This window comes from Elephantulus edwardii, unplaced genomic scaffold, assembly GCF_000299155.1.
Source record: "Elephantulus edwardii isolate Elephantulus edwardi_28Jun2011 unplaced genomic scaffold, EleEdw1.0 scaffold00146, whole genome shotgun sequence".
Classification (NCBI taxonomy): domain Eukaryota; kingdom Metazoa; phylum Chordata; class Mammalia; order Macroscelidea; family Macroscelididae; genus Elephantulus; species Elephantulus edwardii.
The window spans coordinates 5675188-5687956 of NW_006399896.1; the positions used below are offsets into that span (position 1 = coordinate 5675188).

At 52.5% G+C, this 12769-nt stretch overlaps 1 protein-coding gene across 1 annotated transcript in view; it reads left to right on the forward strand.

Annotated features, from left to right (window-relative positions):
- Positions 1-5402, forward strand: part of TOP3B (topoisomerase (DNA) III beta) — a 19809-nt gene extending 14407 nt beyond the window's left edge. Inside the window, exons 13-17 of the mRNA XM_006894554.1 lie at positions 1444-1572; positions 1929-2078; positions 3082-3182; positions 3777-3978; positions 4919-5402. Of these exons, the coding sequence (XP_006894616.1) occupies positions 1444-1572; positions 1929-2078; positions 3082-3182; positions 3777-3978; positions 4919-5400 (1064 nt within the window). The 3' untranslated portion in view covers positions 5401-5402. The remainder of the gene's footprint in view (positions 1-1443; positions 1573-1928; positions 2079-3081; positions 3183-3776; positions 3979-4918) is intronic.
- The last annotated feature ends 7367 nt before the right edge of the window (positions 5403-12769 follow it).

Genomic DNA, 12769 nt, shown 5'->3' on the forward strand with positions numbered 1-12769 from the left:
TCTCCTAGAGAGGTGGGTGTTGTTTCTCTGCTTGCATCCTGGCTGTGGCCAGGCACATCTGTCACTGTGGAAATGGCTGACACTCCCTGCTCAGAAGCACCTACAAGTCATTGTGTGCCCGGACCAGCCTGGATAATATTCTGCAGAGCTGTTGTTATGGCAGGTCTAAGCCATGAAGGGACTTTGCATCTGAGTTCTGCTCCCTGCTTCTTTATTGGCCACTTGACAAAACACCTTTTATTCTTTCATCTGGTATCCCAGGCAGGTCCTGGGGGTGAGTAAGTATTGCTTCCCAGTGTTCCCAGCCTCCTTTCCAGTGGGGACAGCGCTGCTCTGCTTGTCCATGGCCAAGCCTAAAGACCAACACACAGGCTTGTGTGGAAAGGGCCTTTCTGAGCCTCCCAGCCCATAATGAGCCTCTAGCCACCATGTGCAGCCCTCACTCAGCCATCTCAGGAGGGCAGACAACATGGGACACATAAGCTGGCCCTGGTCAGCATACAGTGAGCATGCTTTTTACTCCCTTGAACACAAGTCAATATGAGGTGTTTTGTTTTCTCCCAAGAATAGAGCCCCACAAGGTGAGGACCACAGACTGAGGAGTGGCAGGGTGCTTGCTACCCATGGCTTCCTGGGGCAGCAGTGGTTCAAGGCTGCCAGTTTGAAAGGGAAAGGCTTGGTGGCAGGATGGGAACAGATCTAGGGACCATTTGTGGCCCCTCAACCTGTCTTTTCACAGTTTTGGTCAGATAGGGCTAGTGCCTGGTTTTGGATGAAGCCTGGCATCATCAGTATTGGGACAGGAGCTTCGTGGAGGTGTGGTCAGGTAGGCTGCTGGCCAACGAGCACCTAGACCTGAGGATGTGGAGGCAGAGTAGCCACATGTCCAACTGATTCTATCACACCCTGGGGCAATCAGGTGGGCTCATGGCCAGCAAGCGCTTGGACCTGAGGATATGGAATCAGAGCAGCCACATGTCCTACCAGTGCTGTCACTGCATCTGGGGTGTTCATGTGGGCTCATGGCCAGTGAGCACATGGACCTGAGGACACAGAGGCAGAACATCCACATGTCTCACCAGCAGCACTTGTTCTTCTGGGCCACATACTCAGGAAGTTGCAGAGGCAGCCATGAAAACGAGAGGACAGCTTGCTGAACCCAAAAGCCCTGCCCTCATGCAGCCAGGCAGGGTGCAAGGAATGTGAGGAGGGCAAGTGTGGGACAGGAGAGGGAACGAGAAGATCTACAGGAGAAGATGCTAATGAGCTCTGTGGCCTTGGTTACATAATCTCACCTCCCAGAGTCTTGTCTGAAAATGGGAATAAGCAGCCATGCCAGGAGGGCGTTTCTTGAGGTCATAGGGGCATGGCGTAACACTGATGGATGACATTGTGATGGATGAGTGGGAAGGCCAGCAGGACATTCTAGCTCATGCATTGTAGGAACGGATGCCAGCATCCCCGTGCACATCAACAACATCTGCCAGCGGAACTACGTCACTGTGGAGAGTGGGCGCCGGCTCAAGCCCACCAACCTTGGCATCGTCCTGGTGCATGGCTACTACAAGATCGGTCAGCTGGGTCACCTCCCCTCCAGGGCTGGCTGAGTGCCTGGTTCTCCCAACAGGACTCTCCCCATGCACTGTGGGGGTAATGCATGGGCCAGCATGTCCGAGAATCTGGGTGGGGTGAGGGCCTTCCCCAGCTGGCCATCCATCTAAGCATAGAGTCCTCTCCACAGTACTTGCCCAGCTTTGTCCTTTGCAGACTCCAGCAGGAGGGCAAGATTGCCATTAGGGTGGCCATCTGGGACTGTCTGGTGCTGGACCAGCAGCCCAGAGGCACAAGGGGTCTCACTGGAACCATAGGGGCACCTCAGTATTGAGGCACAACCACTCAAGCCCATCCACACCCCACTTCACCTCCAGATGTGGAGCTGGTACTCCCCACCATCCGCAGTGCTGTGGAGAAGCAGCTGAACATGATTGCACAGGGCAGGGCTGACTACCACCAGGTGCTCGAGCACACCCTAGACATCTTTAAGAGGAAGTTCCACTACTTCGTTGACTCCATTGCTGGTGAGTTCTTGGTCCCAGGCCCCTGCCACAGGTTTCAATGCTCTCAGGAACTCTGCCTGTCCAAACGGCCATTTCTGACTATCCTGGTAAAAACTGCCAGGAGCACAGGGCATTATCATTTTCCATCCTTTTTTCATGTGGAAGCTTCTGCACAGTACTTTCCAGAGGTGGGAGGAGGGTTCAGCCTGCTGGTTGTTGTCAGGGTGAGCATGCAGGGGTATCCACAGCACACATGGTTTGGTTAAGCCTGGACACATGCTTCAAACAGGATGCTTTGACCACAAGAAGTGGCCTACTGCCAGGAGCCTGTAGACTTATCACACAGCGATTATGTACCTCCTGCCACAGGGACAGTAATATCACCCCACACAGGGATTTTGTAACCCCACCATGAGGACAGTATAATCTCCCCATGGGAATAGTATATGCCCCCACAGAGGCATGGTATTCTCCCTACCATGAGGACTATGTGTCCATCTATAGGGGCAGTATATTCCCCCTCCTGCAGAGACTGCATCCCACACACGGACAGTGTGTGCACACACACAATGAAACGGGACAGTATATTCCTCCCACCCTCACCCCAATTGAGGATTATGCCTCTCCTTACTCCTGAGGACTGTATCTCCCCCCACCAGGACAATATATCCCCTTGCAGGGAATATATTCCCCACACATAGGGAGTGGATACATTTACCCTCAGACACTGTATACTTCCCTCTAGGGCCTTTGCACACTTGTCCTTGAGGATTGTGCACATTCACCCTAGGATCCAAAGCATGTTCCCAAAGGGCACTGTGTGCATGTACACTCCCTGCCCAGGTGGATGGCTGGAGAGTGGACTCAAGACTGCCTCTTATAGTATGCCAAGTTTCCCAAGCCCTCATCAAAGCAGGGGGAGGCCTGTTCTTCATCTGTGCCCCATGGACCTGAATGCCCAGTGCCTGCTGCAGCCTGGAGGCCCCTTTCCAGGACAGGCCTCATGGGCTCTGTTTGCTTCCAGGCATGGATGAGCTAATGGAGGTGTCCTTCTCACCCCTGGCTGCCACAGGCAAACCCCTCTCTCGCTGTGGAAAGTGTCACCGGTTCATGAAGTACATCCAGGTAGGTGGAGAAGTCAGGAGGTGGGCAAGTCCTGGCCCCTTCAGAGCTCTGCTTCTGCTTTGCTCATCCAGGAACAATGTTCTGGTCACATCATGGAAGCAGTTAGAGGCTTGAATTAGCCTTGCCAGTGAGCACCTCTAGGGATTCCATGCGGATGAACCCTGGAGTCACACTTGCTTGTCTTGATTACAGGCACTAACGATTGCAGGGACCAAAAGCACCCATTTGCAGGCAGGGGCTTAGGTTGATGTCCTTGCAATGGCTCAGCAATATTACAGAGAGGGTCAGAGTAGAGGATGTGGATGGTCCTACCAACGTCCCATCCCACTGCACGCTGCCCACAGGCCAGGCCCAGCCACCTGCACAGCTCAGTGCTCACACTGTCTTCCCACTGCACTCTGCACGCTGCCCACAGGCCAGGCCAAGCTGTGTCCATTTAACCACCCTGCTCTGTACGCTGCCCACAGGCCAGGCCCAGCCACCTACACTGCTCACTTCTCATACTATCTTCCCACACCACTCTGCACACTGCTCACAGGCCAGGTGTGCACTGCTCACATTTTCTGACCATGCCACTCTGCATGCTGTCCACAGGCCAAGCCCAGCCGCCTGCACTGCTCACACTGTGACGACACCTACACCTTGCCCCAGAATGGCAGCATCAAGCTGTACAAAGAACTACGGTGCCCACTGGATGACTTCGAACTGGTCCTGTGGTCATCAGGCTCGCGGGGCAAGAGCTATCCCTTGTGTCCTTACTGCTACAACCGCCCACCCTTCCGGGACATGAAGAAAGGTGGGTGTATCCCACATGACTGGTTCCCTGGGGCACTCGGGCACCCCCCCCCACACACACCCCTACCCCACACACACCTGTGGTCTGCGTGCAGCATAGGCCGAAGTGGAGGGCTGCTGCCACTCCAGTGTCTGGAAGCACCCACCTTTGGCCAGGCTGAGCAGGCGTGCCACAGACTAAAAGCCTGCTGACACAGGACTGCCCTCACGGGCACCCACAGCCACATATTCTCTTAAGAGTGAGCGGTGCACAAGCAATGTGGAAATTGTCCTACTGCCAGAAGCCAGTCAAGGTCCTGCCCAGCAACCTACAGTCAGGACCACCTGGTCTCAGGTGTCAGCACTGCACTTTGCAAGTGGTGAGCCACTGATGCCAGATGTGTGCCTCCATTCCATGAAGTGCCACAGGGTAGAATGGTTGATTCTGGAGCATGGTGGGGTGGCACCATGACACTGCAGAGTGGCAAGGTGATGCTGTAGGCTGGCACATGATGCTACAGGCTGGCAAGGTGGCACTGCAGGCTGGTACAGCCTGAGTCTAGGCCATGGGGAAGACCAATACCCACCCACCAGCAGCTTCCAGAGCAGGGGTCTCTACTTTGAGCTGGTCAGTGAGAGGTACAGAAGCATAGTGGAGGGGGCTTGGGGCTGGGATTTGTCCAGCTAGAGCGCTGCAGGCAAAGAAACTTCCAGACCCTAGGACCTCCCCAGAGCGAGGCTGAGGAGCATTTTCTGCTGGAAAAGAGGGGCTCCAGAGTGCTGAGACTGGAGTTGGGGGCGGCAGAGGGGCCAGGAGAACACTGGGGACCTCCACCCCTGGTTCACGCCACTGTGTGCCACAGAGTGAAGGGTGGTATGGGGACCAGGAAGTATCTGGGGACCCCCCCCACCCCTGGTGGAATGGGAATAGAAGTAAGTTTTTTTGCCCTTACACCCAACAGGCATGGGCTGCAATGAGTGCACACACCCCACTTGCCAGCACTCACTGAGCATGCAGGGTGTTGGGCAGTGTGTGGAGTGCGAGAACGGTGTGCTGGTGCTGGACCCCACCTCTGGCCCCAAGTGGAAGGTGGCCTGCAACAGGTGCAATGTAGTGGCCCGCTGCTTCGAAAATGCCCACCGAGTGCGAGTGGCTGCCGATACCTGTGGGGTCTGCGAGGCTGCCCTGCTGGATGTGGACTTCAACAAGGCAAAGTCCCCACTGCCTGGTGGTGAGACCCAGCACACAGGCTGTGTCTTCTGTGACCCCATCTTCCAGGAGCTGGTGGAGTTGAAGCATGCGGCAGCCTGCCATCCCATGCACCGCTGTGGCCCTGGCCGCAGGCAAGGCCGAGGGCGTGGCCGAGGGCGTCGACCATTTGGGAAGCCCAGCACCCGAAGGCCAAAGGACAAGATGTCCGCCCTCGCGGCCTACTTTGTGTGAAGGCCATTGGGCCCAGCCTTGTTGACAAACACTTTGCCTTGCTTGCTCCCTGGGCACAGAAACTATTAAAGCTGGCTTTGTGCTGGTCAGAGGCTTGTCTTGTCTCAGTTAAGGCCCCTCCTCTCAACCTGCTCTCCTCCCTTTACTTCTCTCCTCACCCTGATCAGACTCTCCAGCATCCAGAGTACAAGTCCTTAAAGCCCTTTGTACTGGTCAGCCAGGTGGACTCATGGGGGACCCCACATAGAGATAGGTCAGATATGGTCAGCAATTCACAACATGTCCAGTATCTCCACTGGTAGGACACCTGATGAGGGGAGAGGCCTTGACCATCATCCCCCCCCCCCCCAGTTGTGTGGCTGTGGAGGAGACCTCTCTGGCCCAGCCTCAGGATGCTCTTTGCCCTCACCATGACCCCAGCTGGCGCTTTTGGCCCTCCAAGTCCCTGTTCTCTGCTCCCAAGTCCCAGCTCTGAGGCTTAGAGTAGGTGCTGTTTGTTGGGGGCCACTTCAGCACACGTTCCCACAGGCCCTCAGAAGTGGACACATGCCAGGGTTTGAAAAGGCTCTACAGTCCTCCTGGTGATCAGTCACCATCTGTGACTGCTGCCCCTATCATGTGCCCCGTTCTGCCCACACCTGCCTGGAATGGCTACTCCACGCACTCACAGGTCACTCTAGGGGGCGAGGAGCACAGACAGCTTCCCACGTGATGCCATGGACCCCTGTGTCCACACCTCTGCCCCTCTGTGCAGACTTGACTAAGTCTACGTGGAGCACCCTGATCTAATGAGAGCTCCCATTATCAAGCACAAACTCTTGCCAGGACACATCAATGCTCCCGTTGCTCCCTGGAACAGTGCCCAGGAAGCTGCTCTGGAAGCAAAGAAAACACACAGCTAGATGGGAAAGTATCACTTGGGATGGTCACCCTACCTGGCTCCCTGAGCAGTTGATCTGTGCCACAGCCAGGCCGCCAGGACAGGACTGCTCTGGGTGGTCCACACACTTCCGGTGGGCAGCTCCCCGCACAGGTCCTCACCCTACCTCCACCCAGCCACCACTGTCACCGGTCACCCAAGTGGACCCAGACCCTGCAGTGAGTACATTCTCCCCAGGACTTGGTTTGGGCAGGACCGAGTGTCATCTTTGCTTCTGTCAACTCTAGGGGGTCCTGCTAGTATCCTTTGCTGTCAGATGGGACTCGACTCTCCTGGGCCTGGCCCAGCATACCATCCCATCCATAGGCAGAGTTAAAACAGCAGCAGCTAACTGGAGCCAAATCTGGCTCTGGCAACTTTATTAACTGTGCCTTCTGGTGCCCCAGGGGCTGGCGCAGTGGCTGTGCAAGAGGTTCAGGGCTTGTGCTCCCCACACCAGGCCTCGATTTCATGGACAGAACCTAGCCTGCTAGCTGGAGTGTGGGCACTGCAGGTGCTTCTGTGTGCTTACTTTAGTGAGTACCCCATGCCTTCTCACGGGGGAGTGGGTACACCTTCCCAAACCTGTGCAGGGCTAGTATGTAATCTACAAAGGCAGTACTACTACTGCCACAGACCCACCCCACAGTCCTCTCCTTTGGTTACAGCCACCACTGGGGTCAGGAAGTATAGGAACCACCCCTTTGAGGAGGCAGGTATTGGTGGCAGCCACAGCACAATGAGGAAGTTGATGATAAGTAGAATGACTGGCAGATCAGATGGCATGCAGAGGGACATCCAGGGCTGAAGGAGTTCATAGGCAGAGACAGAAGCATTCTGGGCACCAGGCTGTAAGGCACAAGGGGTGACAAATACCACAATGCAGGGGAAGCACCAGATGTGTCTTGAGCAACAGGTGAGCCTAAGAGAAAAGCCCTGCCTTGATAAGGTGCTGTTGCTCATTGGTGGCTTGATTCTAACTAGACCCTTGTTTCTAGGAGAACAGGTGGAGGCCTTGCCTGATCCCACACCATACTCCATCTCTGTTGTGGCCAAGTCCACTGTCACTGTGTCAGTCTGTTTCAACAAGGGACTTTGCTCCTCCTGACTCTCCACCTTTACAAGCATGATGTCCCCTTCCAAGGACTGGCCCCTCCTGAAAACATGCCCAAAGTACTCAAGATGACCTCTCACCAGCCTTGTTTCTAAAGAGCACTCAGGATGCACTTCCTCCAGGACACTTGTTTGTTTAGTAGCCCATGGCATGGTCAGTACTCCACAAGCATCACAGTGCAGAGTCCCAAATGCAGGCAGTACTATGGGACAGCCCCTCCTGAGAAGCTACAGGTGTGTGAGCTTTGTCCAGCCTCAGAGCAGGCAAGGCATGTCGCCAAGGTACCACCTCTCCTGAACTGGGACTCTAGTGTTCCCTAAACACCCAACACCATGTATATGAAATCATACACTCCCATGAAACACTCCCATGAGCTCTCAGCAGTCAGATGAGCTGGGCTGCTCTTGTCCCCACATTTCTGGTAAGGAAATGGACTTTGGTGAATGGAATAATATACCTCAGGGTGCAGGTTTGAAGAAGTGACCCCAAGTCTTATTCAGGGCCACCACTCTAGCGTCCTAGTGGTACTGTTTGAGAAGGGGTAAGAGAGTGGGGTCTCCTGGTTTGTCAGCCCCACATGGATGACTAGAAGGAGCTTCTAGAAGGTTATAACCCTGGGTTGTATTCTCTGTAACCCTGGTTTGTATTCTCTCTCCATACCTATTCAATCTGTATGCTGAGCTGGACTCTAAAGAGGAATAAGACATCAAGATCAGAGGAAGACTCATCCACAACCTGCTTTACAGAGATGACACAACCTTGCTTGCTGAAAAAGGAGGACTTGCAACACTTGGTACAGAAATCAAGGACTACAGCCTTCAATATTAATTCCATCTCAACATCAAGAAAAACAAAGTTCCTCAGCACAGGGCCAATAGGCAACATCATGACAGATAGAGAAAGGATTGAAGTTGTCAAAGATTTCATCTTGTTTGGATCAACAACCAATAACCTTGGATCAGGAGATTGGGAGACAGTACATTTGGTAAGTCTGTCAGGGAATTCTCCAAAATACTGAAGAGCAATGATGTTCACTTGAAGTTTAAGGTGATCATGATTCAGGCCATAGAAACCTTGGTTTTATGAGGTAAGCCTTAGGCAAAATTTCCAAACTACAAAACTACATGCATTAAACCACCAAAGGTGTGATTTATCACAGGAGCAACAGGAAACAGATGAAACACCCAACAGCATGGGTTTTAGGCCCCGGACTTCCTGGACCTGGAGGTCCAATGACGGTTTACTCTCCTATTAGGTAAATAGACCTATGCTCACCACCTATCCTTGCTCAGCCCCCCAATCTGAAGCTAGTTCCGCCTGGGTCTGCAGCCACCCTCGCCTATGCACCCCTTCTCCTTCGCCACCTCCAACCCCGAGCCCCCTTTTCCACTCCCCAGTCCGCCTCACCTAGGCCCCTTGACCCCCCGCTTCGCCTGGGCTCCTGGCCCTGCAACTGTGGTTGGAGATTGTCGCGGCGAGCCCACAGACCACGCCCAGTGCCGGCTGCCAGGGAGCAGCAGAGGCCAGCCGGCCCGGAACGCACTGCGCCTGCGCCGACCCCTGTTGGACGGGAAGTGGGCGTGGCCGGCTCCTGGAGCAGAGCGCAGAGAGCGGGAGCAGCGCAGGTGAGAAAGGGGGTTGGAGAGGGCGAGGGGGCTACCAAGCGGTACCTGGGAGAGCAGGAAGGACGGGGTGCCGGGTGAGAGAACAGGGGTTCTGGGAGGAGGGGACTGGCGGGCGCCAGGGGTCCCAGGCAGGGACAGGGGTTCTGGGCGGGAGCCAGGAGTGTCGGCCGAGAACCGCGGTTGCCGGCCAGAGTTGGGGGCGCTGGGCGGGGAGACATGGTTCCGGGCAGGGAGACGTGCGTTCCGGTGGGAGGACAGGCGGGACCAGGACTTTAAAGGGCCAGGGGCGCTCAGGGTACCGGGGGGGTAGGTATGGGCTGCCCAGTGGAGTGTCTGGGGCCTAGAGGTGCATCCCTGGTGAAGTGGGGAGGCCAGAGATCTCGAGCTGTAGAATTGGGGGGCTGAAGCGCTAAGGATGCCTCACTGGCGAGGGTGTGGCCGAGGTGGATTCAAGAGCAGGATGGGGCTAGGGGCCTGGAGCCTGAACTAGAGAACTTGAAGCCTAGTGCTCCCCAGTATGCCTGGGGGTCGGGCGCATCCAGCTGCCTGGGAGCCCTCTCTCTAGGCTGGGGCCAGGTGTCCTACCTGACAATCATCTTCTCCAGTCTATTCGCTGCCCACAAAGCCCCTCTGACCTGGCCCTCAAGTCTGAGCAAGGCCTGTGTGTTCATTAAATGGAGAGTTTGCAAAGTGCAGGCCCCCACCACAACTGTGTACCCTCCAGTGAGCCCCTAATCTGTGTGACAGAGAAATGGCACCCAACTGGGAGCACCAGGGTGGACCCCTGTGTCTCCTCCCTTGACCCCCTCCTGCTCAATCCCTGGGGTAGGGCTGTTGGTGGACAGAGTTTTCATCAGAACAGAACAGAGCTCTGAGCTAATGGCCAACTGCACCTGACCTCTGCTCACATATCCGCCTATTGTTCGATACCACTCTTCCTGTCTTAGTGGAGGTAGAAGTGACAAAGGGACCTCTCCCAGTGACCAGAGAATTAGCACTGACAGTACTCTGCCCAAGGGAGCTCTGGTGGCCTCATGCTGCCAACCCAAAAGGTTCAAATCTGACAGCTGCTCCTCTCATACGATTTACTATCTCTGAAAACCCTCTGGAAATTCAGCTATGGATGGGTCTGTTCCAACTCTAGTACACAGCAGCAACTACTTGCCCAGATAGACCTGTGCCTCTGTGGACTGGCTAGCAGCCTGCTTGAATTAGCCCATTAACCATGTCTATCACCCACTGTCTCCAGTGTCCTGGCCTCCCTGTGATCTCTTCCAGATTCTTGCTTTTCTTCTGCAAAGGGAGCTCTTGTAGCCTAGTGGTAAGAAGCTGCATTGCCATCCTAAAGGCATGTCTCAGGAGAGGGATGGGCAGTCTCCTCCCAGCAATTCACTGCCTTTGCAAACCAGCTGAAGGGGCAACGATGGTTCAGTTCCAGTTTTCCTGCATACAACATCTGCAAAGGGAGCAGACAGTATGTGTCTCAGTCGGTTGTGAGTCAAACAGACACCACTCTGAAAGCCATAAACTTATCTGCACCTCCTTTAAGAGGTGGCCTACAGCCAACCTTAACTTTAAGACCCGTGCCTACTGCCCACCACGTTGCTATTGGAAGGGGACATCCCTGAGTGGTGTGGTAGTTACCAGGCCTGACCACTAAAGAATTGGCAGTTCAGGTCAACCCAGAGGGGCCTCTGAGGAAAGACTTGATGAACTGCTTGTAAAGGGCCATAGGCATGAAAAACCCTGTGAAGCACAGCTCAGCCAACACTGGGTTGCCAGAAGGGGTGTCCACTGAGAGCAACTGTCTATGCTTCTGTGTGTTGTTTTTCTTATCTTGGCAGTTATATAATTGCCTGCCCTGCTGTCATCCTAATTTTCCCTTCTTTGTTTTTATGTTCTTTTTGCCTTGGGCAGCCTGTGCAACAGCCATGTTTAATTCTATGTGTAAGGAAATGCAAAAATAAAAGTTATATCTATTCTGGTAATAAGGCACTTTGGTGATCTAGTGGATAGGAAAGAAATACTGCCAGCCCTGAGGCGTGGGGCTCCAGTTCACCAGCTGCTGCTCAGGGGAAAGGTCAGCAATCTTTTCCCATGCTGTTTGTTGTTTTTATGTGCCATTGAGTCAATTATGGCTCTTAATGACCCTATGAACAACAGGTCTGAATCTTGCTGCTTCTTTCTTCCTTGGATTTCACCATCTGCAGTAGCCTTTTTGGTAATATTTGGAGTCATGGCTTGCAGGTACTTTGAAAAGGATGGTTCTAGAAGCTTCCTTCCTATAGTTCTCCCTTCTCTTCTTTCATCAGAACCTGGAAATCTGTAGAAAAGGAGTAAGCTCCTGTGCCATCTTCATCATCTCGGATACATTCTTGAGCCCATGTTACAGTCACTGTATTAGTCCATCCTGTTGAGGATGTTCTTTTTCACTGACCCCTCTGCCTTTCCAAGTATGATGTCCTTTTTCAAGGACCAGCCCCTTCTCACAACATTCCCAGAATAGGTGAAACAAAGCTTTCATCATCCTTGCCTCCAGTGGTTGCACTTTGTCCATGACAAACTTGTTTGTGTTTTTGGCAGTCCATGGGATAGTCAATACTCCCACAGCATAACTCAAAGTTTTGAATTCTTATTCTCTCATCTTTAGTCATTATCATATGTATAATAAGTGGTAGAAAAGACCATGGCTTGAATCCAATGCACCTTACTCTTTAACATCATCACTCCTTAACACCTTGAAGAGATCTTTGACAGCAGATTTACCGAGTCTTAGCATGCTTCTTTTTTAAAAACTTTTTTTAATTTTGAGATTTTAACAAAAGTTTATAGAGAATTGGATTTCCATTCATTCATTGTTGCACATTTTCCTCCCTACCCACCCACCACCACAGTTCGCTTTTGTTTTTTAAACAAGTCTTTCTTTGTTGCACACTTTCCTACCCAAACACCCTACACCCCATCCACCTTGTGCCGTTCTTATTCTGGACTGTTGTTATGCAGAGAATACCTAATCATATTTTCTTTCTAAACAGTTCTTTCTCTCATCTCTTTCAATGCAGTGTACATTATTCATCCCCTCTTAGTTTTCCTCTAACCCCATGTGTGTCTTATTTTATAACAGTGGCATTATACAGTATTTGTCCTTTTGTGACTTGAGATATTTCACTCAGTATAATGTCTTCCAGGGTCACCCATTTTGTATATTTTATGAGTTCCTTATTTTTTCAGTGCTGCATAGTATCCCACATTTGTTGATGGGCATTTGGGTTGTTTTCATCTCTTTGCTATTGTGAACAATGCAGCAATAAACATAGGTGTGCATATATCCGTGTGGCAGTTCTGATTTCTTCACGGTATATTCCCAGTAGTGGAATTGCTAGGTCAAATGATATTTCTATTTCCAACTTTTCTGAGAAAGCATCGTACTGCCTTCCAGAGTGGTTGCTCCATTTTACACTCCCACCAACAGTGAATAAGAATTCCAGTTTTTTCACTGCCTCGCCAGCATTTGTTTTTTGCTGTTCTGTTGAATTTTGCTATTGTTACTGGAATGAGATGATATCTCATAGTTGTTTTGATTTGCATCTGTCTTAAAGCTAGGGATTTTGAATATTTCTTCATGTATTCTTTCACCATCTGAATGTCGTCTTTGGTGAACTGTCTGTTCATCCTGCGCCTGTTTTGCGATTAGATTGTTTATCTTGTTGT